The sequence below is a fragment of the Rhizoctonia solani genome, chromosome 12 (genome assembly GCF_016906535.1).
Source record: "Rhizoctonia solani chromosome 12, complete sequence".
Taxonomy (NCBI): Eukaryota; Fungi; Basidiomycota; class Agaricomycetes; order Cantharellales; family Ceratobasidiaceae; genus Rhizoctonia; species Rhizoctonia solani.
Genome location: NC_057381.1, coordinates 1,803,432 through 1,830,800, shown reverse-complemented (window position 1 = coordinate 1,830,800; position 27,369 = coordinate 1,803,432). Strand labels below are relative to the sequence as shown.

The 27,369-nt window shown below is 47.2% G+C and overlaps 8 protein-coding genes across 8 annotated transcripts; 3 read left to right on the top strand and 5 right to left on the bottom strand.

Annotated features, from left to right (window-relative positions):
- Positions 1-813: 813 nt before the first annotated feature.
- On the top strand, positions 814-4,102 carry RhiXN_11813 (Sodium/hydrogen exchanger family; the record flags this gene model as incomplete). The annotated part of the gene is made up of 11 exons (XM_043331628.1): positions 814-888; positions 934-1,009; positions 1,067-1,189; positions 1,240-1,329; positions 1,380-1,616; positions 1,671-1,724; positions 1,777-2,132; positions 2,192-2,379; positions 2,428-2,550; positions 2,603-3,608; positions 3,662-4,102. 11 exons carry the CDS (start codon positions 814-816, stop codon positions 4,100-4,102), a joined length of 2,769 nt encoding a protein of 922 aa, XP_043185138.1.
- An 875-nt stretch (positions 4,103-4,977) lies between these two features.
- RhiXN_11812 (uncharacterized protein) lies at positions 4,978-5,757 on the bottom strand (the record flags this gene model as incomplete). The annotated part of the gene is made up of 4 exons (XM_043331627.1): positions 4,978-4,991; positions 5,042-5,207; positions 5,266-5,544; positions 5,593-5,757. 4 exons carry the CDS (start codon positions 5,755-5,757, stop codon positions 4,978-4,980), a joined length of 624 nt encoding a protein of 207 aa, XP_043185137.1.
- Positions 5,758-7,875: 2,118 nt separating this feature from the next.
- RhiXN_11811 (threonyl-tRNA synthetase) lies at positions 7,876-9,582 on the bottom strand (the record flags this gene model as incomplete). Its single annotated transcript, XM_043331626.1, has 4 exons — positions 7,876-8,248; positions 8,305-8,590; positions 8,642-9,208; positions 9,270-9,582. 4 exons carry the CDS (start codon positions 9,580-9,582, stop codon positions 7,876-7,878), a joined length of 1,539 nt encoding a protein of 512 aa, XP_043185136.1.
- A 364-nt stretch (positions 9,583-9,946) lies between these two features.
- RhiXN_11810 (uncharacterized protein) lies at positions 9,947-11,996 on the bottom strand (the record flags this gene model as incomplete). The annotated part of the gene is made up of 13 exons (XM_043331625.1): positions 9,947-9,949; positions 10,006-10,103; positions 10,163-10,529; positions 10,583-10,639; positions 10,693-10,896; positions 10,965-10,973; positions 11,023-11,088; positions 11,146-11,274; positions 11,325-11,345; positions 11,406-11,453; positions 11,501-11,671; positions 11,720-11,932; positions 11,994-11,996. 13 exons carry the CDS (start codon positions 11,994-11,996, stop codon positions 9,947-9,949), a joined length of 1,389 nt encoding a protein of 462 aa, XP_043185135.1.
- Positions 11,997-12,449: 453 nt separating this feature from the next.
- On the bottom strand, positions 12,450-14,414 carry RhiXN_11809 (Tyrosine kinase specific for activated; the record flags this gene model as incomplete). The annotated part of the gene is made up of 11 exons (XM_043331624.1): positions 12,450-12,758; positions 12,898-12,906; positions 12,965-13,168; positions 13,229-13,237; positions 13,287-13,358; positions 13,418-13,540; positions 13,600-13,620; positions 13,680-13,718; positions 13,784-13,954; positions 14,004-14,216; positions 14,268-14,414. 11 exons carry the CDS (start codon positions 14,412-14,414, stop codon positions 12,450-12,452), a joined length of 1,317 nt encoding a protein of 438 aa, XP_043185134.1.
- A 1,923-nt stretch (positions 14,415-16,337) lies between these two features.
- RhiXN_11808 (U3 small nucleolar RNA-associated protein 11) lies at positions 16,338-17,507 on the top strand (the record flags this gene model as incomplete). The annotated part of the gene is made up of 4 exons (XM_043331623.1): positions 16,338-16,670; positions 16,738-16,945; positions 17,001-17,188; positions 17,238-17,507. The coding sequence occupies 4 exons, from the start codon at positions 16,338-16,340 to the stop codon at positions 17,505-17,507; spliced, it is 999 nt and encodes a 332-aa protein (XP_043185133.1).
- A 1,014-nt stretch (positions 17,508-18,521) lies between these two features.
- Positions 18,522-24,782, top strand: RhiXN_11807 (SCF E3 ubiquitin ligase complex F-box protein grrA; the record flags this gene model as incomplete). The annotated part of the gene is made up of 5 exons (XM_043331622.1): positions 18,522-20,400; positions 20,462-20,682; positions 21,049-22,563; positions 22,620-22,847; positions 22,935-24,782. 5 exons carry the CDS (start codon positions 18,522-18,524, stop codon positions 24,780-24,782), a joined length of 5,691 nt encoding a protein of 1,896 aa, XP_043185132.1.
- Positions 24,783-25,060: 278 nt separating this feature from the next.
- RhiXN_11806 (cytochrome P450 family protein) lies at positions 25,061-27,192 on the bottom strand (the record flags this gene model as incomplete). The annotated part of the gene is made up of 11 exons (XM_043331621.1): positions 25,061-25,225; positions 25,299-25,499; positions 25,561-25,641; positions 25,688-25,736; positions 25,792-25,979; positions 26,040-26,140; positions 26,202-26,268; positions 26,407-26,680; positions 26,744-26,855; positions 26,910-26,970; positions 27,025-27,192. 11 exons carry the CDS (start codon positions 27,190-27,192, stop codon positions 25,061-25,063), a joined length of 1,467 nt encoding a protein of 488 aa, XP_043185131.1.
- Positions 27,193-27,369: the final 177 nt, after the last annotated feature.

Below are 27,369 nucleotides of genomic sequence, written 5' to 3'. Positions count from 1 at the left end.
CGTATAAATGAGGAGATAGATGCGTATTGACAATGGAACCCGACTGCCTTTGCTTCTAGGGCATCTCTGGGATACGCCGAGTACCCCCTACTGCTGAGGATGATCTGTTCCGTCAATCCATCATTGCCATCATTTAGTCTAGAAACCTGTTCTGCCTTCTTATTGAGTTCTATTGAATTTTTTGATCTACTTCAGCTCGCGTACGGGTCTGGATCATTCACAGAATTGGCTTGCCACCGTATGTTCTTCATTCCATCCCAAATATTGTCTAATGCCTTTCTTCCCTGTTAGTAACCCTTCGTGCTTTTGCAGCCTCAGTGACAGATGGCAATGCACGTATAGCCGGGGGGTCCCAGCCGCTCATAAAGTCACTCAGCAACCGAAGTCAGTAAAGTAGTGGCCTTTACGTTGGTAATGTTCTAATAGACATTGTACAGGCCTCCTAACGGCTTTCCAGGAGCCTTATGTCGGCACCGTACACAAGTGTTTTATCGAAGCCTTGGATTCCTATCCAAATCTCCCAAATGATAAAATTTCCAATGTCGTACTTCTGAGACAAACGTCGACCACGATAGCGTTTGATATTAAATTGACTTTGTGCTCATGTCCATTCAGGGACTATCATTCAATGATATATCTCACTTACATATTGAATCAAAGCTCCTTACGTGGGACAAGGTCATTGATCGAGTGACTTCCCTATAGGCCAAGCAAACCATCAGGCACATAGGGTCAGATTTTCACAGACTCTAGCGTATATATTCCCTGGGCCGAGTCTCGACCAGCTTATTGTTGCCCCCGTCGTACGTTGCCATGGGCGAAATTTCTGACACGCTTCTGGGCCTTGGTCATGGGCTTGCGAAGCGAGCTGCACGAGAGCAGGCGAGTGTACTGGATTCCTGCGAAAGCCAAAAGCGTACTCACCGACAATAGGGGGGAATTCTGTCAGGAGAAAATCCAGCTCATTTTGACACGGCAAATCCGATACGCATATGGGTTATCCAGCTTAGTGAGTGAATTGAACTACGAGTTGAGCCCTCGATACCAAACGCTTATCCTATGGTAGTTCTTATCGTATGCATGACCCAGGGACTTGCCCTCTTATTCGCAAAAATCAACCAGCCACGCGTTATAGCGGAAGTTGTTGGCGGTATTCTGCTTGGTCCCACAGCTTTTGGTCGAATCCCCAGTAAGTTCACCAGTCTCGGTCTTTTAATTTTACAACTCAAAGAAATCTAGATTTTTCGGCAACAGTGTTTCCTCCTCAATCGCTCCCGTATCTGAGCTTAGTGGCGAACATTGGCCTATGCCTCTTCATGTTTGTAACTGGTAATTTTCGTCTCCCTCGCTAAACCGTCCTAAAACTCACTTGCCCCCAGGCATGGAAGTGGATCTCGCTGTGTTCAGGCGAAACGCCAAGAAGTCGATCGTCATTTCAGCTGCGGGCATGCTCTTGCCCTTTGCCGTAGGAGTTGGAGTTGCGGTTCCTGTTTACCACAAATTCGTTAATCCGGGGGACGCTTCATTTGGCCTGTTTCTCTTATTCATCGGTGTGGCCATTTCGATCACCGCGTTCCCTGTTCTGTGCCGTATTCTGACGGAATTGAACCTGTTGGGTAAGCATTCACTTGCTCTTACTACCCAAAAACTTTGACCCACGGTCCTCGCAGATACACACGTCGGGATCACCACCCTGTCTGCTGCCGTTGTGGATGACGTTACTGGTAAGCAATCGATCTTTGTCACTATACAAGACCGTGAAACCGAACTTGGCAGCTTGGATTCTCTTGGCTTTGACCGTCACTCTTATCAACGCCAGTGATGGGCTCACTGCGCTCTGGATTCTGCTTACTTGTGTTGGGTGGATTCTTTTCATTGTTTTCCCTATCAAATGGGGATATCTATGGCTCGCTAGGCGTAGTGGAAGCCTCGGCAACGGCACACCCACCCCATCCATGATGACTGTCACTATGCTGCTCGTGTTCGTGAGCTCTTTCTTCACCGACGTGATCGGCGTGCATGCTATTTTTGGAGCCTTTATCGCTGGTTTGATTGTCCCTAGAGACAACGGCTTTTCGATTTCGCTTCTTGAAAAGATCGAGGACCTGGTCTCGATTTTGTTCTTGCCCTTGGTAAGCGATCGTCGCATCCGTAGGCCAAGACTGCATTCTAACTTTAAAGTTTTTATTAGTACTTTACGCTCTCAGGTCTCAAGACTGACCTTGGTCTTTTGAACGACGGTACTGCTTGGGGGTATACCTTCTTGGTTATTGCGGTGGCTTTCCTGGGTAAATTCGTTGGTTGTGCCCTTCCTGCACGCTTGATGGGTTTCAACAACCGCGAAGCCGGAGCAATTGGCATGTTGATGAGCTGTAAAGGGTACGTTGACAATTTGTCCCGTTTTGATGCATACTTATTTTATCTCAGTCTCGTCGAACTTATTGTGCTCAATATTGGCCTATCCGCTGGTATTCTCGACACCAAGGTATTTTCCATGTTTGTCATGATGGCCGTCATCTTGACCTTTATTACTTCGCCTTGCACCATTTTGTAAGTCTCGATTAGTTCATTTTGTTTTAAATGTTAACTCAGTCGGATGCAGAATTTACCCCGAACACGCGCGCGAGCATGCTTCTCCGAACAAGTCTTCCAGTGAAACTCCAGTCAACAGGACTCGCCGGCGCTCGACCTCGAACACCACTGGGCCTATTTCCCTCATGACACGCTTCACCGTTGTGCTGAGCAAAGTTGAACACCTCCCAGCAGTCATGACATTGACACAATTCTTGCAACCTCCCCAGACAATAAGTTCGACTATGTCTAAAGCGCATTTGATTGGGTACTCTGACGAAAAGGTGGACGTCTTGGATCCAAACTCTCAGGCGATCTCACCTCTCGCTGGAAATCTGCCCGTCCTTTCCGATGGAACCCCTCGAGTATCGATCGACGCACTGCGTTTGATCGAGTTGACTGAGCGCACTTCTGCAGTCATGAAAGGTACTGGGTCGGAAGAGCTGATGCATCGTGATACTGTAATCAGCGTTATGCGCACGTTTGGGCACCTGAATCGAATCCCAGTCTCGTCCGTGCTTTCGATTGTTCCCCGGGATTCATTCAGCTCGAGCGTTACCTCTCATGCACGCGAAACTAATGCTGATCTTGTGGTTATCCCATGGAACTTGGCTCGCTCGACGCTTGAAGACACACCGCAAATGACTAGCGGAGTCGTTCCGCAGAATCCATTCGATGCTATCTTTGGTGGCAGATCAGCGGGAGCAGACAAGACTATTACCATGAACTATTCGCAATTCATTCGTCGTGTATTTGCCGAGTCTCCGTCTGACGTTGCGCTCTTCATCGACCGTGGTTTATCGCCTTTGGAAACGAATACTACGTACGGCCAGCACATATTCTTGCCGTTTTCTGGTGGCCCAGACGACCGTCTCGCTCTTGCCTTTGTAGTACAGCTCTGCACGCACCCGGCTGTTTCGGCTACTGTTATGAGGATGAAAAAGACAGATGGACTCGAAGAAGTCGAAACTCGCTTTACAGACTTGAAGGCTCAACAGAGTACTACCGAACTTGATAACAACATAACCGTTCATTCGGTGGGTACCTGTTCTCGATTGGCAACGGCATTTTCTAAACGATCGTTTGACAGCTCGAACCCGATACTGTATATCCCCAGAATACCACACAGCATCGTCTCCAGTCTGAAGCTGCCGACAATCTGCTCTGGACCCAAATGACTTCTTCTTCTGCGGTTCAGTCCCCAGTGGTTCAAAACACGCGCTCTCGCGTTACTTTTGTAGAAGATGAATCCCCCGTCCTCTTGGCCGGAATCCTACAACGCTGCAAGTTTGAACATACCACCGCCACGTCGAACAACAAAGCTCTACTAGTCGTTGTCGGTCGTGGACGGAGAATGGCCGAGTTGTACACGGATGAACTCCGTGGACTTGTCGCTTCGTCGAACGCGTCCGCGACGATTGGCAGCGAGGTTCGACGCACTGTGGGAGATGTGGCGACTGCGTTTGTTGCGACGGGTACCAGCGCGAGTTTGTTTGTCTTGCAGGCCGCGGAGAATGTGAGGGACGATTGATTGATTGATGGTTTTTATGATGTTTTTGTTTTGATGCATATATATTGACGTAGCATGTATGCTTAGCCAAGTGACTGCTCTGGCGCTTAGCCTCATCTCCTATTCGCGTTTATATTTAAGTCGAGTTTCACTTGCATTTCCTTCCTGAGTTGGCTTTGTTATTCATCGCTTCCGCTGAGTATAGATATTTATCTGCAGCATCTTCAACATATATCTGCCGTGTGAGTTTGTGTTGTTGTTCTTTGTGCGTTTTTGACTCCTGGTGTTTGTCGCTTGAATTGGGTGTTCGTGTTGCTATAATGACTTTGAAAGCCGTGCTCAAATCAAGTGCATATAGGCCGGATAACTTTGAAGTTGTCTAATAAGATTGCTTGAACCCTGATTGTCTTCGGAAGGTATATGCGAAGTATGGGGAAGAAGTCACCAAGGAGGTCGAGCTTGATTTGTAGGATCTATATAATCCGAGAGCCTTCTGGTTGCGCAAATTACCTATGTTCGCCGTGTGATACGAGAATTTAGTCACAAAAAATGTTAAACGAAGAGGGGAAACAGCAACATGAAGCCAAATTGGCCCTTCAGAAACACGATTCAACTCGGAGGTCGGGGTTTGTTTGTTTGGGTGATATATACAGTATGCGCTAAAACTCCGAGTCACGAAGCAATCGTGTGAATAGATGGAGCTGTTCCGGTTTTTACGGCTCATGGAGCCTTTCAATGGACAGATCTCGCAAACAGCTGCAACGAAACAGAAGATTTTATTCTAGAAGAGGTATGAATGCCGTATTTTACACTAAAACTTGGGGCCTAACAGGGAAGAGTGGGTTCCGTGTGAAAGCCGCTTGTTCATAACCCATACCGTGACACCTCCCTGATCGCTAGTTATAGAACCCTATCCAGGGAGTGAGTTAACCTATATGCGTTTGCTCTCACATGACTCACAATACTTGGCCGTATACGGAACAGTCACGGTCTGACCGGCCGTGCACGACGCGGGAGGTTGGCCCCCCTGGGTATTGATTCGGTAGACATACTTTGCCAAGGTTCCAGAAGTGTTTTGAAGCTCGAGCCAGTCGACATTCTGAGAGCCATCAGGCGACGAGGCGCCCTAATGTAATAGGTCCTACTCGTAAGCGCTCGTTCGCATGGTTGACATGGGCACTTACCCCAATTTTCTTGCTGATCACGTATCCATTACCAGTTTGAGTAAAGTCGAATTTAGGAGCGATAGTGCCACTCTGGGACACAAAGTAATGTTTTCCGAGGACGTGGGTGTAAGGTGCCAGAACAGATACAACGTTGTTCCAGTTGCCGATCACGTTGTATGCGTAGGTTTGGATGTTATTGAACGTTTCTATGTCCGATTGCTCGAGGCAGCTGAGGTCAAAGAGCGTTGCTACAGCTCCCGCTGAGGTGTAAGTTCCTGATGCAGAGCAGGTATAATTCTAGAAAGAATGATTAGTAGATTTAACGAAATATACAATGTCTCGTACTTGTGTGCCAGCCCCAAGTGCAATAAATTGAGGCCCGGCGCCACTGGGCGGGGAAAGGGTGCTAGGAAGTGACATCTGAGCACTCGAAACATCGCACCCGTATGTTTGCTGCCTTGGTGCTGCCATAACAGAGGCTACCAGTGTGGCAAAAACATGGAAGATCATTCTTGAGCTTGAAGTACTAGTGAGTAACTGAGAGTTGAACAGTGGATGAGTAACAGACGCACTGAGTGGGGGTTACTTATACTCTTCGTTTTAAATACTAAAGTTGATGCAACAGCTATGCTCATGAAAGTTTGCTGAAGCTCTGGCGTACAGCTTACGGTTCCGTACATTCAGAGAATGCCGCGGACAAGAACAAGAGCTTACGGATAAGCCATGCACGTCGTGTGAATATGACTCTCGGGGCTGTCACTCAGATGCTTCTTAGGATCTTTATGGATGGCTAATTACTCGAGCTTCAAGTGAAGCTCTCACGACTATGTTGTAGTAAGCTATTATTGGACCATATTGAGGTTTGACGACAAGCTACCGGGGTCAAACTGTCGTGGTTTAGGCTTGGCCCGGGGCAGTATAGTAAAAGGGCGTCCTCGGCGATCATAGAATTTTTATCACAAGATAGAAAATCATGATAAGAGGGACTAGAAGCTTAACAGAATAGACGTGAGAATGCTGAAATGGATGTGGATGCCGATCCAGGCTGTATGACATGTCTAATAATCGCGTAGCCAGAGGGTTCTAGCGTAGAGTTTGGATTTTATATGCCAGAAAGACTAGAATCTCGCCGCCGCTTTATTTGCCTTAGGTATTGTACTGCAGATAACGTACGTGCGTGCTTCGTGGTACCATATGGCAAAACCTCTGGGACTCGATCTAGAGTAAAGGCGGCTTAAGCCTTGACATGAGGCAAGATATTCATTTATTCGAATTTTCCTACGCCCGACAACATTGATGATAGCTGGACGATATGTCCTTTATATTCGGAGCCGACACATGATGGTGCGACGTAGGTCGCGGAGCTGTACGACTGGTGTTGAGCCCAGGAAGCCAGCGCTTACGAGATCAGGTGACCGTCGCCTCACCGAGCAGTTGCGATCATTGACTACGTCCGACAGATGGCTCGAACGCTCGCTGCCTTTTCTTCCCACACTTATAATACGGCCCGGGCGCCTCCTCTCTTTCTGCCATTTTGCACTCGATGTCGTGGCGGCAGGCCCCCACATGTAAGCGCATCCACATACATGAGCAAATCTCACAAGGGAGAGGCCTTGGGCTCAGTATTGCCGCTCTCGGTGTTGAGCTGAGCGAGTCTCCTCTTCAGTCACGGGGGATCAATTACTAGTGCTGATAGATACTGAGCATGCAACTTCAACCTGAGCCTCATCGATAGTTGTGCGAACGACCGATGTGATCGAGCCAACTATGCGCTCAAACCAAGCGTCATTCGTCCTGGATTAATGTGAACCTCACATATGTTCTCTTCCTTTTCATTTATTGATCCACTATAATAAAGGCTACTTGGTGCTTTATGAAATATGATCTACCCATTTGTTTTATACAAATACTGGAGTCTCCGAACCCTACTGATCAATACGTGAACAAGATTTTAGAGGTATTCGGAGTATATTACAACGGGCGAACTCTGTGTCTCCAACACAGGCAGCTAATTCTCCTACCGCGTTGTGAAGCGCTTGGGCCACATCAGTACTTTTTATTCGAGTGTGGGAGCCAAAATTAGAAACAAAATTGAGTAAGGCAAAAGGAATAAACCCTGAGAAACTGTTTAGAGAACACAAACCAGAACCGAGGTCGGTCAGCGTAGTCCAGAGTCACGCTTAGTTCTTGCACATTACTAAGTTATACGCGCGTAAATGTTGGCTACAATGAATTACAGGAGAATAGCTTATTATCCCCCCTCATTCAAAAGTCGGGTGCGAAAGCTTAAAATAGGCAAAAAATTCCTATTTTATTTCCCTCAAGCGGTACCTTGCACCGAGGTACACCGAAAGGAGCCATTGTGGCGTTTACATGTCGCATGGGAAGGAATCGACCATAAAATTGGAGTTCGACGCGTCTACCAAGACAGATTTAAGTCGAACAAGAGGGAGGGTACATATTGGATTCTCTTAACCTGCGTGGTCTCTCACTGAGAGTCACTATTATGCAGTCGACGGACTCGATACATCGTGACCCTTAGATCAACTTGGACCTGGAAATAGAATCGTGGTTTATTAAGTCTACTATGGGTCATAAAATGCGCTTGAATAGTCCTCCTTGAAATTTCTATTCCCAACGAATCTCGATTTCCCCAAACTTATCGCCACCAACCCAGTACCTCCGTAATACAAAGGGTAGGACGAGGTAATCCAAATCACCCTCGTCCTTGAATCTAACTCCATTCTCGATCAAGGCAATAATCAATCTCGGAATAGCCGCGGCAGTGCCATTCAAGGTATGCGCATAAGGGAGTGGTCCGGTTGCTGAAGTATCGTCGTGAGCATATCTATGACGGATGTGGAGTCGGCGAGACTGGTAGTCTGTGCAGTTTGAGGCGGAAGAGATTTCTCCCCAGGCGCCTCGACCGGGCATCCAAGCTTCAATATCGTACTTTCGATGCGCAGGGGCTCCCAGTTCTTCACTTGGCATATCAAGAACACTAAAAATCATACACTTAGCGGTTTGGTTATCCTGTAAAAGTTCGAAACGGCATACCGGAAGGGAATACCTAAACCCGTGTATAACTCGATTTGTAATTCACGAAGATACTCGAGCTCCTGATCGCTGGCTTTGTCGATGTCCATTTTAGTCTGACCATCAATGCGCTTCACTGCTTCGCCAGGAGTGACTGAAAATAACTCGACCTTGGTGAATTGATGTACTCGGTATAGCCCTCGAGTATCTTTGCCACGAGCGCCTGCCTCTGCCCGAAATGCGTGGCCAACCGCAACCGTTCGACGAGGCAGTGTTTGAGGATTATACAGCGCTTGAGCGTGCATAGCTACCCCTGTGATAAGAATAAAGTTGGATATCTAAACTTGGGAAAACTTACCTGCCAATGGAATCTCTGATGTTCCGGCCAACACGAGGCCTGCCTCACTATTCTCATGCTTGGATTGCACCCCATACATTTGTTCAGGGGTCTTTATTTCACTTTCTTCATCACCTTTAACTTCCTCGTCTCGTGGAATAAAGCCACATCGATCGGCCACATCTCGCCGGACAATATCTGGCGTAATGATAGGTTCGAAACCTTTTCGTACAGCAACCCCCATCGCATATGTGATGAGCGCTAATTCCAGGAGGGCACCGCCTCCCCTCAGGTAAGTGAATCCAGCACCAGAGGATATCACGCCAGCGTCTCGATCGAAGAATTTCATTCCTTGGATTTCATTAAGTTGGTTGTGGTCCCTTTTAGGATCACTAGGGATCAATTCTGGGCCATGTGTGGATATTACTCGTGCATTGGGCTCGGGGCCGAGTGGGACATTGGGATGAGAAGTGTTGGGAATACGAAGTCCATGAGCAAGGAGTGATTTCTCAAGTCGTAGAATTTCACGTTCATGTGCATTGACAGAGTCCCTCAAAGTGCGCGCCTTGCGAACTGCACTTTCCTTGTCTATCCAATTCACAGATGCAGTGATCAATCGATTGCTTGGTAGGACCGATTAAACACTCACCCTCGGGTGTTTCCGCTGATCTTACACTATTGCCGATGTGTGACTGCCTGGCTCTGAGATTATCCGCCGCCCTAGTCGTCGTTTTCCATGCTTCCAAATCTCTACGAAGAGCCTCAAATGTTCGTTCCGGGAGGTTTACATTTCTGTCCTTCGCATTGGTGACCTGATCCGCATGAACTAGGCCTTCGTAATTCAGTTTAGGGGGAGGTAGAATCCCAGACGAAGTAGATCTTTTAGGTGGGGTGGGTTTGACTGAATAAGCACGAAACAAGAGCTTGTGAGAGGCACTGGGCCGGCGAAGAGAAAATGACATTGGAAGTCACGTGGATAGACCCTGGAAATTCTGGTAATTCAATTGCGTGCTACTCCCGTTTACTGGTTCAAGGCTATCCCAAAGCCACGCTTCCAGGCCGAGAGATGCTATTCTTCGCTAACCACATATTTTTCAAGAGGAATTAATATAGGATTGAACTCGGGTCTACAATGTATACATAACCAATAAGAGGCGAGTTGCGAATATAGGAACAAGCACTGAATCAATTATGAAGGCTCCCAAATTGAAATCGAATAGGACAATGTCAACTCATTGATAGTTAGTCTCTTAAGCCCAGCTTCCTCATGAGAGATACATAGAATTTCTAAAAGGCTTGATCTTATAGAACATTCATTTTGGTTCATCACTGAGAGAGGAGTTAGCATAAAACCATCAACACATGAGCATTCTCAAATAACTTACGCAAAAGCCCGAATTCATTATCTTTGTAGCGCTCTTGTTCTGTGCCCCGCGACGAGTCTTGTCGCGGCCTTCATACTCGGGGTGGGGCTCGTCCATAACTACTCAAAAATGAGAGTCTCGCCCATTCTGTGACTTGACTCGACACTTAGGCACTTACTAATTGGAGTGGCTTTCCAGCACGGGTCATGCGCACTCCCTTCATTGCTGAAGGTCCAATCCAGTGGACGATCGTTCCATATGGACTTGTGCCATTCGTTAATTATGTTGCGGGCGGCGCTGGTCGAAGCCAGATCTTGGAACAAACCGCCAACTGCACGACTCTTGAATCGGGTTTTTCGGAGAGTAGTAGCTGATTGTGACTTCTCCAGTGAAGGTGTTAGACAGCTATCCTCCAGCTCAGTTCCACTAGGGACGCTGGAAGCTCGTGATTGCCCAGCTAATAAAGCTGACCCAGGTTCCAAATCATTGGACGACATCTTTCCTAGTGGGACCACTGGAGTTTGTGGCGAGGAGAGATCCACGGTCTGTATATGCCTGGATTATTGAGTCGATGATCATTATTAGTCAAGTGATTTACCATTGCCTCGTCAGTATTATTTCGCTGCGCCGTCGGTTGGTGGCTGATGGCTCGAAGCTAAACAGACCAAGCAAGTGATTCAATTGATCCAAGCTAACCAACTGACTTACTGTGCTAGCTATTTCAGTAGCAGTCGGTCGGCCAAGAGGATCAGAATCCCAGCAATGCGTGAGCAGTTTCCATAAAATATAGGCTTGTTCATCATCTCTTGAGAACTTCTGTTCATGCCGAGTTGGGGGTGTTCCAATTAATACTCTCGTGAGAACCACGGGCTCGGCTAGTTCAGCATATGGTAATGTCTCAGTGATTGTTTCCTTGAAAGCACAGTGGATGTCAGTGAGGGGCAGTGGGGGCCGATTTGCGACGAAGGCATCTGGCGTACCAAAATTGTCTACAAAATACTATGTCATTCACTCGCTCTCAAAAGCTGAATAACTCACCATTCCCAAGGCATATACATCCCCTTCGGCCGATAGCTTAGTTTCTTCCCTGAGTATCTCGGGCGCCTGCAACAAACAGTTCGCCCGTGGTGTTTGAGCATAATTATGGATCAGATCACTCACCGTATAGCGAACAGTCACATTCGTCCTACTTCCACTTCCTCTTGTAAACTGGAGAGTATATAGAGTGAGAATAGAGGTGCCGAAATCGGCCAACTTGGGAACATGATCATTTGACACTAGAATATTGAGCTACCAGAAATTATTGCCTATTGTACTTGACGTTGTTGATTTGAGCTTACTGGCTTGATATCACCGTGAATCTGAAAGTAATTCATGATGAGCATTACGCACTGAAATTTGGTTCAAACACCATAACTTACGATGTCACTTGAGTGTAGATGTGCAACCCCGGCAGCAATTTGTGCACACTGCGTATTCGTTATTGTTGTAAGGAAGCCCGTTTTTGCTTTCTTACCATAGCATATCTATCAACATCAGGATGGCGAGATAAAAACCAATTAAGATTCCCTTGCTCCATCCATGGGGACACCATGGATATTCGATTTTGATACCGAGCAATGCCTATCAACTCGAGCACGTTCGGATGTTTACACTTCGACCAGACATATATTTCATGTGCCGCACGCTACACAATAAATGAGCCCAGGAAACTGCCACATTCGTTGGATCGCACCCTAAGCTGTTTTCGGCCCTCTGAATCATCAACGCCCACCATAATACGAAGACACTTGATGGCAACAGGATCGCCATTGTGAAGGAATCCGCTGAATACATCACCGAAGCTACCACCAGCAACGGCATATTGACTACATTTGGCGAGATTCAACTGATCGGTTACGTCTTGGCAGCCGTGGTTGCACAGGTGGGCAAGGATCTCTTCGCACGGCTAGTAGTGTTCCGGTTTGTATACCTATTACACCATCTCCCTTTATTTTTAATAATCTTACCATAGCCCCGCTAATAGTATTTATTATATTAGCATTGTCATTGGAATGAAATGGATCCATGAGTCGTGTTGAATGGCGTTTCTGCAAAAGCTGGCTATTGTAAATTGTGCACGTGAGCTTGCCCCGATTCCCTGACTCAGCCACAACAATACGAGAAAGCGAAAGCCAAACAATATTCCACTTAACATTTCCTCTTCAGGCGAGAAAAGGTCGGATGTGTTCGCTACAACTCACGATATTCGTAAGAAAGCAGCACTCCCAGAATAGACGACAGGGGCACAAAATGATCATATACGCTTGACGAAGCTTTTACGCCAGCTGAATTTATCTTCCTGTGCAGTTATTTCTTCTCGTGGTTTGGGCCTATCTCCTTTTTCTTATAAGATCCATCGTGCTGCACATGTATTCACTTCCCAGAGACAACTAATTCAAATAAAAACACAATAGTAGCTATGCCTAAGTGGGGTTCTTGAGCTTGTTCTTTACACCTGGGGGACGACCAGGTCCGCGCCTCGTACTTGACTCAGGTACAGCCCCGCCCTGGCCCATATCCATATTATTTGCGTTCTCCTCCAAGCCTTCTTCTTGCGGACCTTCCCTCTGTGGGATTTTGTGTTTATTCTTTGATCCTAGTGGGCGACCACGCTTCTTGGTTGGGCTGCTCTTTGGGGTGTCGAGCGCCTGGCCTGGGGCCCCAGGTTCGGATTCGTTGTTTGATTCGTGTTCTGATCCAGAGGTAGAAAATTCTTGAAGCTCCTCGGGCCCCTGTATTATATTACATTGACACGTGCTTGGTTCCTGTAATTTTTACGGGTTATCGACTCGGTAGTCTCAGTTGAATTAAGCAAATTACCATTGGCCTACCAATATTGCTGCTTTGCTCAGAATTTATATCGGTACTAACATCATGGAGCTGGCGTACTTAGTAAGTATATTGGCTCTTTCGTGTCAGAATAACAAGTCTAACTCACCGCACCAGCCACCTCGATAGCACTGGGTCGATTTTCGGGTTCCAACTCCCAACAATGTGTGAGCAATCCCCATATCACATTGGCCTGCTTGTAATTTTTGGGCAAATACTTCTTAGGTCGAGCTGGCTTTAAACCCTCAGTAATTTTACCCGTAGGAACCATGCCTTCATAATCAGAATACGGCGTGCTTCCCGTGATTGCTTCCTGGAGTGCATACTCAATAACCAAAACACAGGAAAATGTGTAATACACAACTTGACATACCAAGACTGTCTGTGGACGACTCAGCCATCGAATTAAGCTTAAGAGCTGCGTGACTTACCATTCCTAACGAATATACATCTGTCGCGGTTGTTAGCTTCAAGTTACCTCGAGTCTTCAGTATTTCAGGAGCCTGTGGTAGCTCAATTAATGCGCCACGAAGTATCATTAATCATCAACCGAATATCTCACCGAAAAACTCATGGTAGTCTGTATCTTGGTGCTCCCGGTGAACTCGAGGGTGCACCAATCTATTTGTGCGCTACCAAAATCTGTGAGCTTAGGAATACCGTTATCTGACATCAGAATATTCGACTATTATAACGCAACGTCATCGTAAGCCTTTTTTGGAAGCGTAAAAATGCACGGCTTACTCCTTTAATGTCGCCATGAATCTACAGGAATTGAAAGTATGTCATGTACCGATAGGATTCACTTTAGTATTTAAGCTCACAATGCCATGCCCATGAAGATGGGCAACTCCTTCGGCAACCTGTGCACACTGGGTGTTTCTCAATGACACTGTCATGCGTCATCAACTTTTCCTTCTTATCTTACTATAGCGTATTTGTCGACATCGGGGTTCTTCGATAAAAACGTTACGAGGTTGCCTTGTTTCATCCAAGGGGACACCATGACTATTCGACTCCGATACTGAGCAACACCGACCAGCTCAAGCACATTGGAGTGTTTGCATTTCGACCAAACATATACTTCGTGTGCTGCCCGCTAGTATATATGATGAGACAAGTTCAGAGCGAGGGAATCCAAACCGTACCTTAAGATGACTCCTGGTTTCCACTCCATTGGCCTGAGTGGTGACTCTAAGACACTTCATTGCCACATTAAGGCGGTCATACAGAGTTCCTGTGTAGACATCACCAAAACCACCATAGGAAACAGGATCTTGGACACATTGTCCAAGATCTAGCCTTTTCGTCACATCGGTACACCCGTGGTGTTGTAGTAGTTTGAGTATCTCATCGCAGGACTGGATGTACTTGAGCAGTGTATCAAACAAAAGTATAGTAAAGAATTTTACCATAGTCCCGCGAATCTTGTCCTTTTCATTGACATTACCAGTCTCGTGTGAGCCCATGAAGTGTGTGGATGAGTGGCGATTCTTGGTCTGTGGGGCAGCCTTATAACCTTGAATAAGGGTTTCCAGCTTTGAGATGTGTACAACCATTGTTTTGTCTGATGGAAGGTGCCAGCTTGAAGATAATGAAAAGGAGCGCACCAGTTTAACCAATATTTACTCGTGAATTGCACAGGAGTGACTGTTGTCAAGAAGCTACGATAGTAAAGTTTAGGAGACCTAGATTGTTTGCTACGAAATGTAGTATGGATATTATAGCAGTATCAGTTGCACCATTTCACCGTTGTTAAAGGTATGAGCGACAGAGACCCATGGTCTTGGAAATCCCCTTTGTATACGAGTAACATTAGTGCTAGCTATCATGTGGTAACAAGTAGCTTTTCCAATCAAACGAAGAGCAAAACCATAGGCAGTTATATCTTTCAATGCAAACTGCACAAAATGGCTGTTTAAGTTTAGCATTGCGCCCAGTAATGCGTCCTTTGATTCCCCCGAGAGACCCCTGATAGTGCAATACATCCGCGTCCACACCTCTTCAATTCGAATTCGATAGTGATTCGGAAGCGGATATAGGTAAAACGAAGGCTCCATGGAAGTCCGAACCATAGCATAGAATAAGTCCCGAAGTTCTGTGCATGATGAACTTATTTTAAGATCTTCAGGTGGCAGATGGCCAAGCTTAGACGCGGTGCGGCTGTGGCATAACTAAATGGAGTAAACTGAGACCGTGGAAAAGGATCAGCGCTTGTAGAACTCGAGTAAGGTATTTGTTACTCGGTAGAATACAGTATATGTGCACACATATTGATTAGTTTGGTTCTGGCTGCTCATGGAAGTAGCGTGCGTTTACGAGTCAGCTCACATATTATTATTTACAAATATTTAAATTTTGTCCCTGATACAAAGTCTGTTCTAACCGTCCTACTATGGTATATCTATCAAAATCGTGGTTATTAGATAGAAATGCTATGAAGCCCCCTTGTTCCATCCAAGGCAACACCATCCCAATTCTACTTTGGTACCAAGCAATGCCGACCAGCTTGTACACATTGATATGTTTACATTTTGACCATTCGCTCCATGCCTTCACCGCTTGCTAGTATATTGATAAGCCTAGACCTAACCAAGATCGGCAAAACAGAATATACCTCGAGCTCATCTGCAATTTCATCATCGTCGACTGGTTCCCTAGCGGAAATCTATCTTGTTTCCACAAGGAGATCGTCGTTGAGAACTGTTTTGTCAATGTGAACAGAACCCCTGGGGGAGGCAGGATCTTGCTCGCATGGGGTTAGATCGAGTTGGTCTGTCACATCATTGGAGTGATGTTGTAGTCGTTCGAGAATATCGCCTCGTGATTGGGTACACTAGAGCGATCTATCAGATGACTCAAGGAAGATGTAGAGTACTTCGCCATACTATTATGGGAAATAGTCGAAAAGTCCCTACAATTAGCTTCCTGTGAGTCTATGAAGGATAATAATGGGTATCGTTGCTTGATCTGTGGAGCCAACGTTATAACTTGGACCTGGGGCTCGAACCATTGGGTGCTGGACAGCCTTTTACCTTTTTAATAATTAGGCGGAGCGTAGAAATGCGTCAACCCTATGCGGATGGCCTTCAAAAGCCTGTTGCGCCAGGCGCTATTGATCGAGGGAGTCATAATGCAAATAAAGAATAAAAGTGTGGATCTAACATGGTACCAATATTCTCACCTGGATATAGTAAGGTTATAATATTTGAGTGAATTTCGGGGAGAGGCTCGGGGGAGTGCCCACGTACCGCCCGAACACGCGGTGGCAAATAGTATCTACAACGCGTGCTTAATCACGCAAGGTTGAATTTTATATAGAAGCCCATCTTAAGATGGACATCTTCCTATTCTTTTTCCTTTATCATCCCTCATTGGGAAACTCGCGGTGACTGGAGCTTCAAGCCGCCACACGATTGATGACGTAATTATCGGAGCCGCCCAGCGGTTCTCGAAATATTTACTTTCCTCCTGCGTCCATCATGCCACTCCGAAATTCTCTCCACCGCCGCACGCACAAAGAGCGCTCACAACTCGCACATCGCTCCAAACTTGGGATATTAGAAAAACATAAAGACTATGTGCTCCGCGCTCGAGATTACCGGTCCAAACGTGATCGACTGCGTACTTTGAAACTCAAAGCCGAGACGAAAAACAAAGATGAATTCTACTTTGGAATGAATGGAAAGAAGACCGAGAAAGGGGTGGAATATCGTGATCGTGGAGGGGAAGGTGCATTGCCTGAAGATATGGTCAAAGTTTTGAAGTCCCAGGATGAAGGATATTTGCGAACGGTTAGAAAGAAAGGGCTGAAGGTATGCACTCATTCCTTCTTGTGTACATTAATGGTGTGTGATGACCACAGAAAATTATGCGAGATAGCGCATCGAGTCTATCAAGACTCAATTGACAGCAATGGTCGATCTTGTCCCAACTCCCGAGGATCTCGACGATTTGGATGACGATGTTGTGGATACATTACGCTCCGCAGGAGTCCTCGCTCCAACGAAGCCAATCTCACGTAAATGGAAAGGCAAGGCAATCCAATCGACGCCTCGACATGTAGTGTTCGTCGATAATCAAGAACAGGGTAAATATTTATGTATTTGATTTAGACCAGGTGACACTTAACATTTTATATGCAGCGATGAATTACACTGGCCCTTCAGGCAGCGAGTCCCCAGCTAAGAGCCGGGACCAATGGTTATCGGACGATGAGGATGATAATACCGAAGATTGGACGGAAGATATGCACGAAGATGATGATGATGAAGATAAATACGCACCCCAACGAGCCCAAAAACAGGAGTTAAAACGACAAGCGGCTGCAAAGGTACGACATATGCATATTTCGGAACTTCATCCCGCTAACCAGATTGTAGAAACACCGTCTTTCTCTGCTACAAGAGCTGTCCGCTCGACTCAAACGTGATACCGTCCTAAGACATACTCTTCGTGAGCTCGAATTACAAAAACGCCTCATGGCTCCTGGTGCTCGCATAAAAATACGGGGGCCGGAGCGTGTGGAACAGGACGATGAGGGTGAGAACGAAGGGAGTAAGAAGAAGCGTGGGGAAGTGAAGTTTGCCAAGCAGGGTGATATCGATTACACACCTCGGGTGTATAAATGGCGGTCGGAGCGCAAGCGATAAACATGCACATCCCGTTCGGATACAGGCTTCATTCTTGTCACATAGCATAGCCAGGATGGACATGGATGTACCTCACCATATGCCCACGCGGATATCCATTTTCCTTCCACCGGATGCCCTTTTCTCCAATAGGCATGCCCTATCGTAGTTTCGTACACGTTGAGCTGCGAAAAATCTTAAGCCCCTTGCATATATATAAGTCGTAATCCCCGTTCCCCGTCCCCCACAATAATTGCGAATAGCTCTACAAATTGTAATCGAGCCTATCAATCATCTGTTGAAAATGAGGTAGACTATACCCTAGGGAGTGTCTTAACATGTCGTGAGGAACGATCAAAGCGGATCGAGACATCCATGTGTCAGAATTATACTTACATAAGCTTCGCCATAAGGTGAATCACCGAAAGGGACTGTACTTCGGGATGCTTCAATCCAACCTAGGGGTCTAATAATAAAATTTCCATGGCTGTGATTGCTAATAAGACATACTGCAATCAAGGTGGCTTGAGATTCCGAGCCCGACAAGATATAGGGGTGCCGATATCCATACCACGACAGAAGATACTACCAAAGGGCACTGCCTATGATGCAACAATATATCAGTATCTCGAGCCGAGTAGCAATCGCAGTATATGGAAGAACCAAGGTTTGGATTTGAGAAGCGATCTACAGCAGCGGTCCAGAGATTCGTGGCTCCTGGATACACGGATGCATGAGGTTGGAACCTTGTGCACTGTAGTGTTAATAACCTAACTCCCCTCGTTGCGTCCGACTTGTAACTTACTCATGGGTGATGGATAGATAGCGGTACCACCCTCGTCCTCATTGTTTCCACGTCGAATCCACGAGCTTAGCATGAGAAAGGGGCTCTGTTCACGACTTGTTCAGCGACCCTGTTTCGTATTGCCGCTGGTTCGAACTTAAAAGGTCTCACTCCGAAGTTTTCTGGAACTAGTCGCGCATGAATTAATCTCGGAGCCAAGTCAATACCGCCATACCCTCGCATTATCTACAATGTTTGAATCTCTGGCTGTCCCGTGTAGCGGCTCTCTTGACTACTCGTTCGCCTCTTCCAGCCAGCGAGATCCGACGTATAGATGTCTTATACGCTTTCCCAATGAGTTCTTTGATCCCGCGGACGAGATTACTGCATGGTACACCGATCAGCCTCGTAAACGATTTAATACAATTCAGTATCGTAAAGAAAAGACTAAAATAGGCCACGAGTTCATTCTTGTTCTATTAGAAGAAGAAGGCAAAGTCGTTTCCCACTGCCGTGTGGAGCGCGCTGGCGACCCGGAGCACAAATTTCAGGTTATGCGTACCGACGGAACCGTTGCACTCGATTTCATACAAGCTATTCCACTCGAAAACCCCAAGTGTCGTAGCTTAGTCCAAAACTCCGATGTAGTTGCTCAAATTACTTTCCCAGTCACCTACGATCTTCGTGACGTACTAGCCATTTGTTATGGAATATCCAAGCAACGACGATCCCAAAGATACACCCTACAGCAATACAACTGCTATTTTTTCTCATGGACAATTATTATAGCATTAGGTCGCGCGAATCTGAATTGGGATCTCTCTGGCTCAGTACAAGAACACATACAGAATATTCGATGTCGGATGTCCAAATTGATTAACGATCAAGGGCTGGAAAGATTCGATTCACTTGCCTATATCACATCCAACCATGCTTACCCAAGCCACGGAGACGCAAACAAGCACCCACTCAACCTACCAGTGCACGATTGGATCCATAGTCCAGAACTTGCTCAATTGGTTCTTGAAATGTTGCAAAACATGCTTTGGACACAGAAGCTCAGATCTAGCATCACCCACTGCCTCGAACTAGCAATAGGCAGGTTAGCACATGGTACTTTCCAGTCCATCATCGAGCCAGAATTAGTACGGCAGCTTCAACACAAATCAGATTCTCGCCACAATCTCGGCTGTAAATTCGAAAGAAGAGTCCATAAACTCACGTGGGAAGCGGTAAACATAGGTCACCAAACCTACCAAAAGTTATTAATCATAACTTTGGGGCGCTTGGCTGAAGATATGGATATTGTCAAACATAGGATGAATCCGAAGTCGTGGGGCAAATGTACCAAAAACTTTATCCTTGCCTCAAGACGCCCAGAGGATTGTCAGTCCACAGATTCCCATTTGTACGAGTCTACTGGATCGCTATTTCCGAGCATCGTTACAGGATATTTAGACGATGATAACCCCGACTCTTACTTCAAAATTACGGGCTATAACCTTGAAATGTTTTTACCATTTTTCTTGCGTACTTCGATGACACTTACGTTTAGTCATTATGGAGGCGGGAGTATTATCCGACGTACAGGCAGGATCGTCAGAAATACGATTCATTTGGGTGTCCGCGATGCATATCGGATGTATCCTGTTTCAAGGCAGCTTTTATGCGCGTTCATGTTCTGCAATACCGAAACGACAGCTGAGCTCACACCCCCCGAGCACACGGGATTTATCGATGATTTTCGAGTTCAAATGAACAGAACCTTCCGAGAAGGTCTCAGTCGAGGTCTGTCCTATCTTAATAATGGCCTCCGAAAGTTGATCGAAGACCATCATACGACAAGTTTGAACGTGCTACACCCCTTTTCGCTTACTCTTTTGGTTGATCTGGGGGAAATGGGACACCGTCCGGGAGCGGAGGTTGCCTGGCGAGCTGTTCTCCAACAACAATTTTTGGACGGCGCGGTGGAAGAAGCTTACCAAGAATTGAAAAGTTTTGTCGAAGCTGCCGATTTAGAAACAATGGTTAAGGCAACTGAAGTGAAGTATGATACCAACGATCATGGTCAAAGTGGTATTTGTGAGGATGAGGCTGGAGCTACCTCGAGTAGCACAACCGCGACTAAGGGTGAGTGTATCAGCTGTCGGCGCATTCGATGTAGCACATGAGTACTTAACCCAGATATTAGGAAAAATGGGTGATCCCAACGAAGCTGACAGCCAGCCTAAAATACAAAACTATACGGAGCTACAAGAGTTTATCAGCCAACGGATATCTCAGCTCAGTACACGGGAAATCCAAGCCCCGTCCTCCTTGAAGTATAAAGAGCTGAAATTTGGCGACATATGTCAGACCCAAATAGAAGAAACGATGGAGGATGTATGGCAAATATGCCGACCTTTGATGACGGTAACTCGGCACTAGGAATGAGTGCGACATGGCAATATGCTATTAAGATGACGAACTGGTCGATAATTAAGATATTAGTTCTAGAGACACTGTTTAAAGCACTTGGCTATCTCTTGAGACCCGTAGGTTTTTCTCATTTGTTATTTCCATGATACGCATTGTTATGTTCATCGTTATGTCTGTATATCTATTGGGGTATAATTTGGTACATTGTTCTCGGCTCTATCAGCGAGTTCAAAGTAACTGGTTCATTAAAGATAGGAAAGTCGGCATAACTAAATTATACGAGTCTTGACGTTTGATGAGCTCAATATTGCGCCTGGTGAGCGTTCATTAAGAAGCAATGGACGGGAACACCACAAATAGCACGAACTAGGTTCCAAGGGAAGAGGGACGAAAGAAGCAGCTATATGCGGAATAAGCTTTCCGATTTCACAACCAATTGTGGACGAATGCGCCGATCAAGTGGAGCACAAAGTGGCACGTGAACTAAAAAAGGATCGGAGCGCACAGCCACCAGAGGAACCCTTTGCGAGGTGGTGTGGGAGAAACGCCCCAGCTCAGTTGACCACCCTCTCACGCATCCAGGCGATTAAAATACACTTGGTCGGGCCGTTGAGTCCCTCGAGCCCAACGACGATGAATCTCAGCACTTCCGCATCAGAGCTCGACGTCCCGATCGGCCTTGCTGTCGATTTTGCCGATGAAATCGAGTTTGAGCTTGGGCTATCTTCGGTGCAGGACAAACCAGTGTCCATGTCCGTGTCTTCGCCCCGTCTATCCTCTGTCCAAATGTCACCTTCGCCGAGTCAAATTTCGACGGGAGGGAATATGACAAGTCTAGCGCCCAATTCACCAACAAGTACGGCATATATGACATCGCCTCCCACTTCGCCTACGCCCATATCTTTCGCACCGGATACGGGGCCCGACTCGGACTCTGAGTGTGAGGAAGAAGACACGATCGATTCGAATTCGGCCGTGGGGCTGGAAAAAGGTAAAGCGCCTATGGCCCCACCTCGACACGACACGAAAGGAAAGTCTCGGGCGATCCCTACTCCAAAGCTCCCTTTTCGCGATTTGAGCTTACACGAATTCCAAACGCCTCCTGATACGACTTTTGGAACTCCCTCGGGCTCGGGTGTGGGGTCTACAGGCACGAGAAGTCGATCCAGGGCGAATAACACGATGCTGCCAGCGGATGAATCCACTCGAGATCTTCCCTCCATTATGCCTCTCGGTCCATCCTCCTCCTCCTCCAACTCTTCCGAACCCGAAATCGACGTTACTCCTCGTCCCTCTAGAATCAGATCCCGCGCTTTGTCAGGCTTATCGTTTAGCTCGCTCCGAGACGCAGTGAATTCACATCGCAAGAGTATGTCCCGCCAACCATCGATAACGATATCGGGAACATCGTCTCCAACTCCAAGTCTAGCACGAAGGCTCAGTCTGAAAGGGCTTAGCGCGCTTATACGTAGGAAAAAGGATCGAGATGGGTCCAGATCCAGATCTGGCTTGAGCTCCGAGGTTGCGTCGGGAGTCAGTACCCCGGCATCGCCGTTTTTAACGCCTTCAAGTACGGTAGCCCGTCGGAATGGAGGAAATGCCAGAGTATGCGTTACAGGGGCATGGGAAGGTGGTCCGAGCGGGAGCAGCGGCGAAGATACCGCTAGTACAGCCCAACAAGATGACGCTCCGCCAGCAGCAGACCCAATTCCAAAAGCCGAGCAAGAAGTCGTATCTCGTCCGGTACGAGGTCGAGCAGACACCGTTCCCACTAGCGACTATTTTGGATTTACGTTTGGATTCGAAGACGAGGAGGAAGAAAAGGAGAAGCCTGACGTTGACGAGCCCAGCAGGGAAGATACTTCAGATGTGCTGGTGCGCATTTTCTGATTCGCACCTCTGAAGAACACAAATGATTGATCTGGAACTAGGTTCGATCCTCTGATACTGCCCAAGTGGACTCGCCCCCTCAGAGTTCTTTCAGTACGCTCCCGCGCGAACTGCACTTGTTGATTTTGGTTCATTTGGCAAGGTCGTATGTTGACGATCATGCGCGGGCCATCCAAGGCGAAGCTTGGAGCACCACCAAGGCGGGAAGCATAGAGAACAAGTGGGTTGGCGAGGCAGCGGGTTTGAGAGCTATTATTGGCATGGCACGGGTGAGTTTAATTTTTTTTCCAAAATAGAAGGGAGTTGATATTTAAGCGGACATGGTGTGTTTTGCCTTATTTGTCCTCTGGCGCTAGGTGTCTCGGGCTTGGTATTCACTAGCGTACGATGGCTCGTTCTGGTCTCAGATCAAATACGCGTCGATCCTTCCTCCTCGACCAGGGGTCCCGTCCCTTGCGAACTGGATTCCGCATTCTATTCGAGCACAAGCCAAGATGCATCCAACTCCCGCAGACCTCGAGGAGCAGGACGAACGACTCATGCGATTGATTCAAACAGCCGGGCCTTGCCTCACCAACCTCGACATGCGCGGGTTCACGCGTTTCAATGCAGGTCATGTCGAACGCGTCGTTCAATGGGTGAGCGTCTCGACTGTGGAGGTACCTAGATCCAATGAGGAAGGTGTTCTGCCGGTCCGATCCCTTCTCTCCCTGACACGATACGATACCTTGCCCGACCTTCCTTCCAAGACCACCAACCTGACCCGTCTCATTCTCTCATCCTGTTTCCAACTCACTTCTCAATCTCTTCATGCCCTCCTCTCAGCCAGCCCAAATTTGATTCACCTCGAGATGCGAGCTCTCGAGGCTGTCACGGACGAAGCTTGTTCTATTCTTTCCTCCCATTGCCGATCAATCACCCACCTCGATATCAGCCGGTGTACTAACCTCGGACCCGAGGCACTAACTCATATTTGCGGCATCGCTCGACCCCACATTCGCAACACCGGCTTGTTGAAGCTGAAATATCTGAACATGGCCGGCTATGCATACGTCGATAGTACGTCACTCAGGCGACTGGGGGATAACTTGGGTCATACCCTCGAGATCCTCAACCTCGCCGGCGCATGGGGCGTCAGCGACTCTGCCATTGCTGCATACGCCGAGATCCAACCGACCGCGGCCCAGATCGAAAAGGCCAAAGTGGCCGAAATCGAACGTTGGGCAAGGACGAGGACGAGGGCAAAGAGCAAAGCCCGGAGAGATGAAACCGAAGAAACCCAAGTCGAGTTTGTCGTTCTTACCGCCCGCGAGGCAGGACTGGATCCTACGCTCGCCGGGCCGTTTTATCGCCGTCGAACCGCACTTCGACACCTTAACCTTTCCAACTGTCGCCGACTTACTGATGTCGGACTCGCCTCGCTCGCTTACGCTGTTCCTCGGCTTGAGATTCTCGAAGTTTCTGGTATTGCTGGTATTGGGCAACCCGGGATGGCCAAACTCTTAAAGACGTGTAAAGATATAAAGAGACTAGATCTAGAGGAGACGTTGGTTGGAGATTCTGTATTAGAGGTTCTGACTCCGCCCATGGAGGTCGAGGATGAACAAGAAGAAGATTTAGACGAAGAATCGATACACATTGCTCTAAAGGCAGACAAATCGCACCCCGGACATGCCCTCACCCATCTCACCCTCTCGCACTGCGCCAGCACACAACTCACATCGGAGGCCGTCGCGCAGCTCATTCGCGCCTGCCCCAAACTCAAAGTCCTGTCCGTCGACGGCACGCAAATCGACGATCGGGTCGTGCGGTTTTTCGTATGCGCCGCTCAGGCCCGCGGTCTACTCGGCGCTGAGATCGGAGCGACGGATACGAGACATGTTGCGCGCGCCGGTCTGCCGCCGCCTACTTCCACCCGCCCTCGTCGCGGGGTTCGTGATTGGGAGAGCCGCGGGATGGGCTACGTCGATGGACGGGACTGGGAAGAGGGAGAAGACGAATGCGATGAGCGCCGTGTGGTACTCAAGACGTACTGGAGTTGGCAGGGCGTGGACGCGACGCTCGAACGAAGGCGTATTAGCTCTGTCCCAGGTATCAACAGGAGAAATACGGATGGTGGAAACGGAGGGAGTGGGATTCGGGGGAATGGGCCGAGGTGGAGAGCAAGGGAGAGAGATACGCGAGGCGGATGTGTTGTTATGTGATCCTCATGTCTTTGTGGTTTTGGTTCAGCAGTATGATTCGGGGGGTTGTGGATATATGCGTTGCTGGTCAGTGTAGATTATACCTTCTTGCTTTGAGTGAATCTTTGAATGAACTACGTGTATGAATATTTCAACATTTCGATTGGGGATTATGGAGGGAAACAGACATCAGTCACGATATGGGTAGGGAATCAACGCGGTGCGTGATAAATTCAGTCAAATTTCAAATTGTGTTATACAAATACAGATATCGGCGAAAAAGGTATTCCTCACTACGCCTAGTTGGTCCCTGAATCATCGACCAGGGTTACCCGAAGGGGCATCTGTGTTCCTTTGCCCTCTTCACCTGCAACATAGGATTGCATCGTTCCTACATATCGGGCATGCATAACTGCGCCTGTATCGTGGAACTCAAACTTCCGAATGTATGTTGCTAGGGTGGTCTTTGGGAAGAGCGTCAGATCAGTATCATACTTAATAGTATGTATGCAATCAAAAGGGGCTCGGTCTACTCACCTTGAATGTGAGAACAGCCATCCTATATCCGATGCATTGACGCGGTCCATCTGAGAAAGTCAGTATGCCATTCCATCCAAACTTCCTGTTCACGAGCTCGAGTCGTGCGGGATCTAACCACCTTTCAGGTTTAAATTCGTCGGCATCGTCACCCCAGACCGACTTCATATGATTAATAGACATGACAGGTATGATAATAGCCTACACGCGCAATCATATGGTAGAACTTGTTTATTAATATATTTATCGGGCATGTACGCACCTGTCCTGCCTTGATCAAAACCTCGGTGATCTTCTTCCCATCCGACCCTTGTATCGCACCCCCAAACCTCAGTACGGAGTCCTAAACAAGATCAGTGATGTATGGAATAAGTCCGCGTAAGATTCACCTCGGTTGCAACTCGTTCCAGGTGTGGAACAACAGGCCGATGACGGAAACTAGACTTTGGATCAACAAACGCATCGCAAAGGAGGGAAATCATATTGGCATCACCTCTCCATCATAATGGCATCGAGCCACGGCATTCCTGACATAAGATCATCGTACGTTGGTTCACGACCTAGTTGGAAGATTTCGTCGCGAAGGCGAGTCTGGTATCCGGGGTACATAGCGAGCTGGTGCAGGCTGAATGCGAGACTACTTGCAGTGGTATCCTGACCAGCAATAATCATGGTGCATACCTAATATTCAATTTGCTTCCTCATTCGGCGTTGGTGGTCTATTAAATATAAAATACGCACATGGTCATAGAGTTCATCCTTGGTACTTTCAATTTGACCTTCATTAGATAACTTGACTTGAAAAGCACGAGGGACAAGTAAGTGTAAGGTACCGAAAGTAGCTTCAGGGAAACATAGCACACCCATAGTAGTAAGCATATCTTCTTCTCTTCCCTCGCTCACGTTCTGGTTTACGATTATCTGTGAGATCTCTTGAAGTATTCTTTTGACGGCCAACTGAGCTTTCAGGCTTGGTATCGGAAGATAAGCAATAAAGGGAAACATCCGGACAGCTACTTGCCCCTGGACGATGTAACCGTGTTAGTATGCAGCAAGTAGCTGAAATTGATCATACGTGAGCGGTTGGTTAGACATTTTAAGTACTTACAAGTACTGCTGTCCAATGCAGATTAGTGGAAGATTGTTTTTTCCAAGACTGCTTGATAAATTTTGCAGCGTGGCCCTTTCCAGATTCAAAGTCATAATTGAGCGCGAAGCGGCCGGTAATGTCTAGCGTTATCGACTCAGTCCAGTCCACTATATCTAATGTTAGACCTTGTTTGGGATTTCCAGTATTATTGATGATGTGTGCTTCAAGATTATCAGCACCCATGCTCGCGCAAACACTAATATTATTGAACATATTGCCAGTTGCTTGAGCTCTGAGTTTCCAATAGATAAGTGCTGCAAATATTGAGGCACATATAGATAGTTTAAGTGCTCACGTGAAAAAAGGTGCAAGTTCTTGTCTCTGTCGCTTATGTAAATTACCTTCCGCCCAAACAAGACCTTTTCCAACAAGGCGTTCAGTGAGGGTGCGGATTATTGGCGATTTTACTGTTTAAACAATAAGTTTCACTGGTACGAAAGACTGCGAAGGAGACTGCAGACCATATGCGTAAGTCATCTTTCCAAGTATGTGGCGAACTGTAACTTGGTCTCCAATAACAATCTAGGGTCACCCAATCTAACAAAGTGATAACACGAATAACTTCCGATAACTTACAATGTCTGGGTGAAACAGTGCTCCTTTGATTTTGTAAACCGGTCCGTACCGGTTCATCCATTCAGTATACGCCCCTTCGTATGGAGTTTGGTGAGCCATCATTTCGTGTCCCCAAAGCCAGTGTCCGCCATCCTGCACACAGTCATAGTCGATCAAAGGCGAGGGCATATAAGGCAGGAAGTCTCACAGGTCCTGGAATATATGAGATGGGACCAGACCCGAGTCTAAAAAACCTATAGGCAAACCAGTATATGGCCAACGGAAAGAGCAATAATAGCGGAATGCCAACCGTAGTAGTCATGAGGAAACTAGCAAGATACAGTTCAATCAACTGAAGTATCTGAT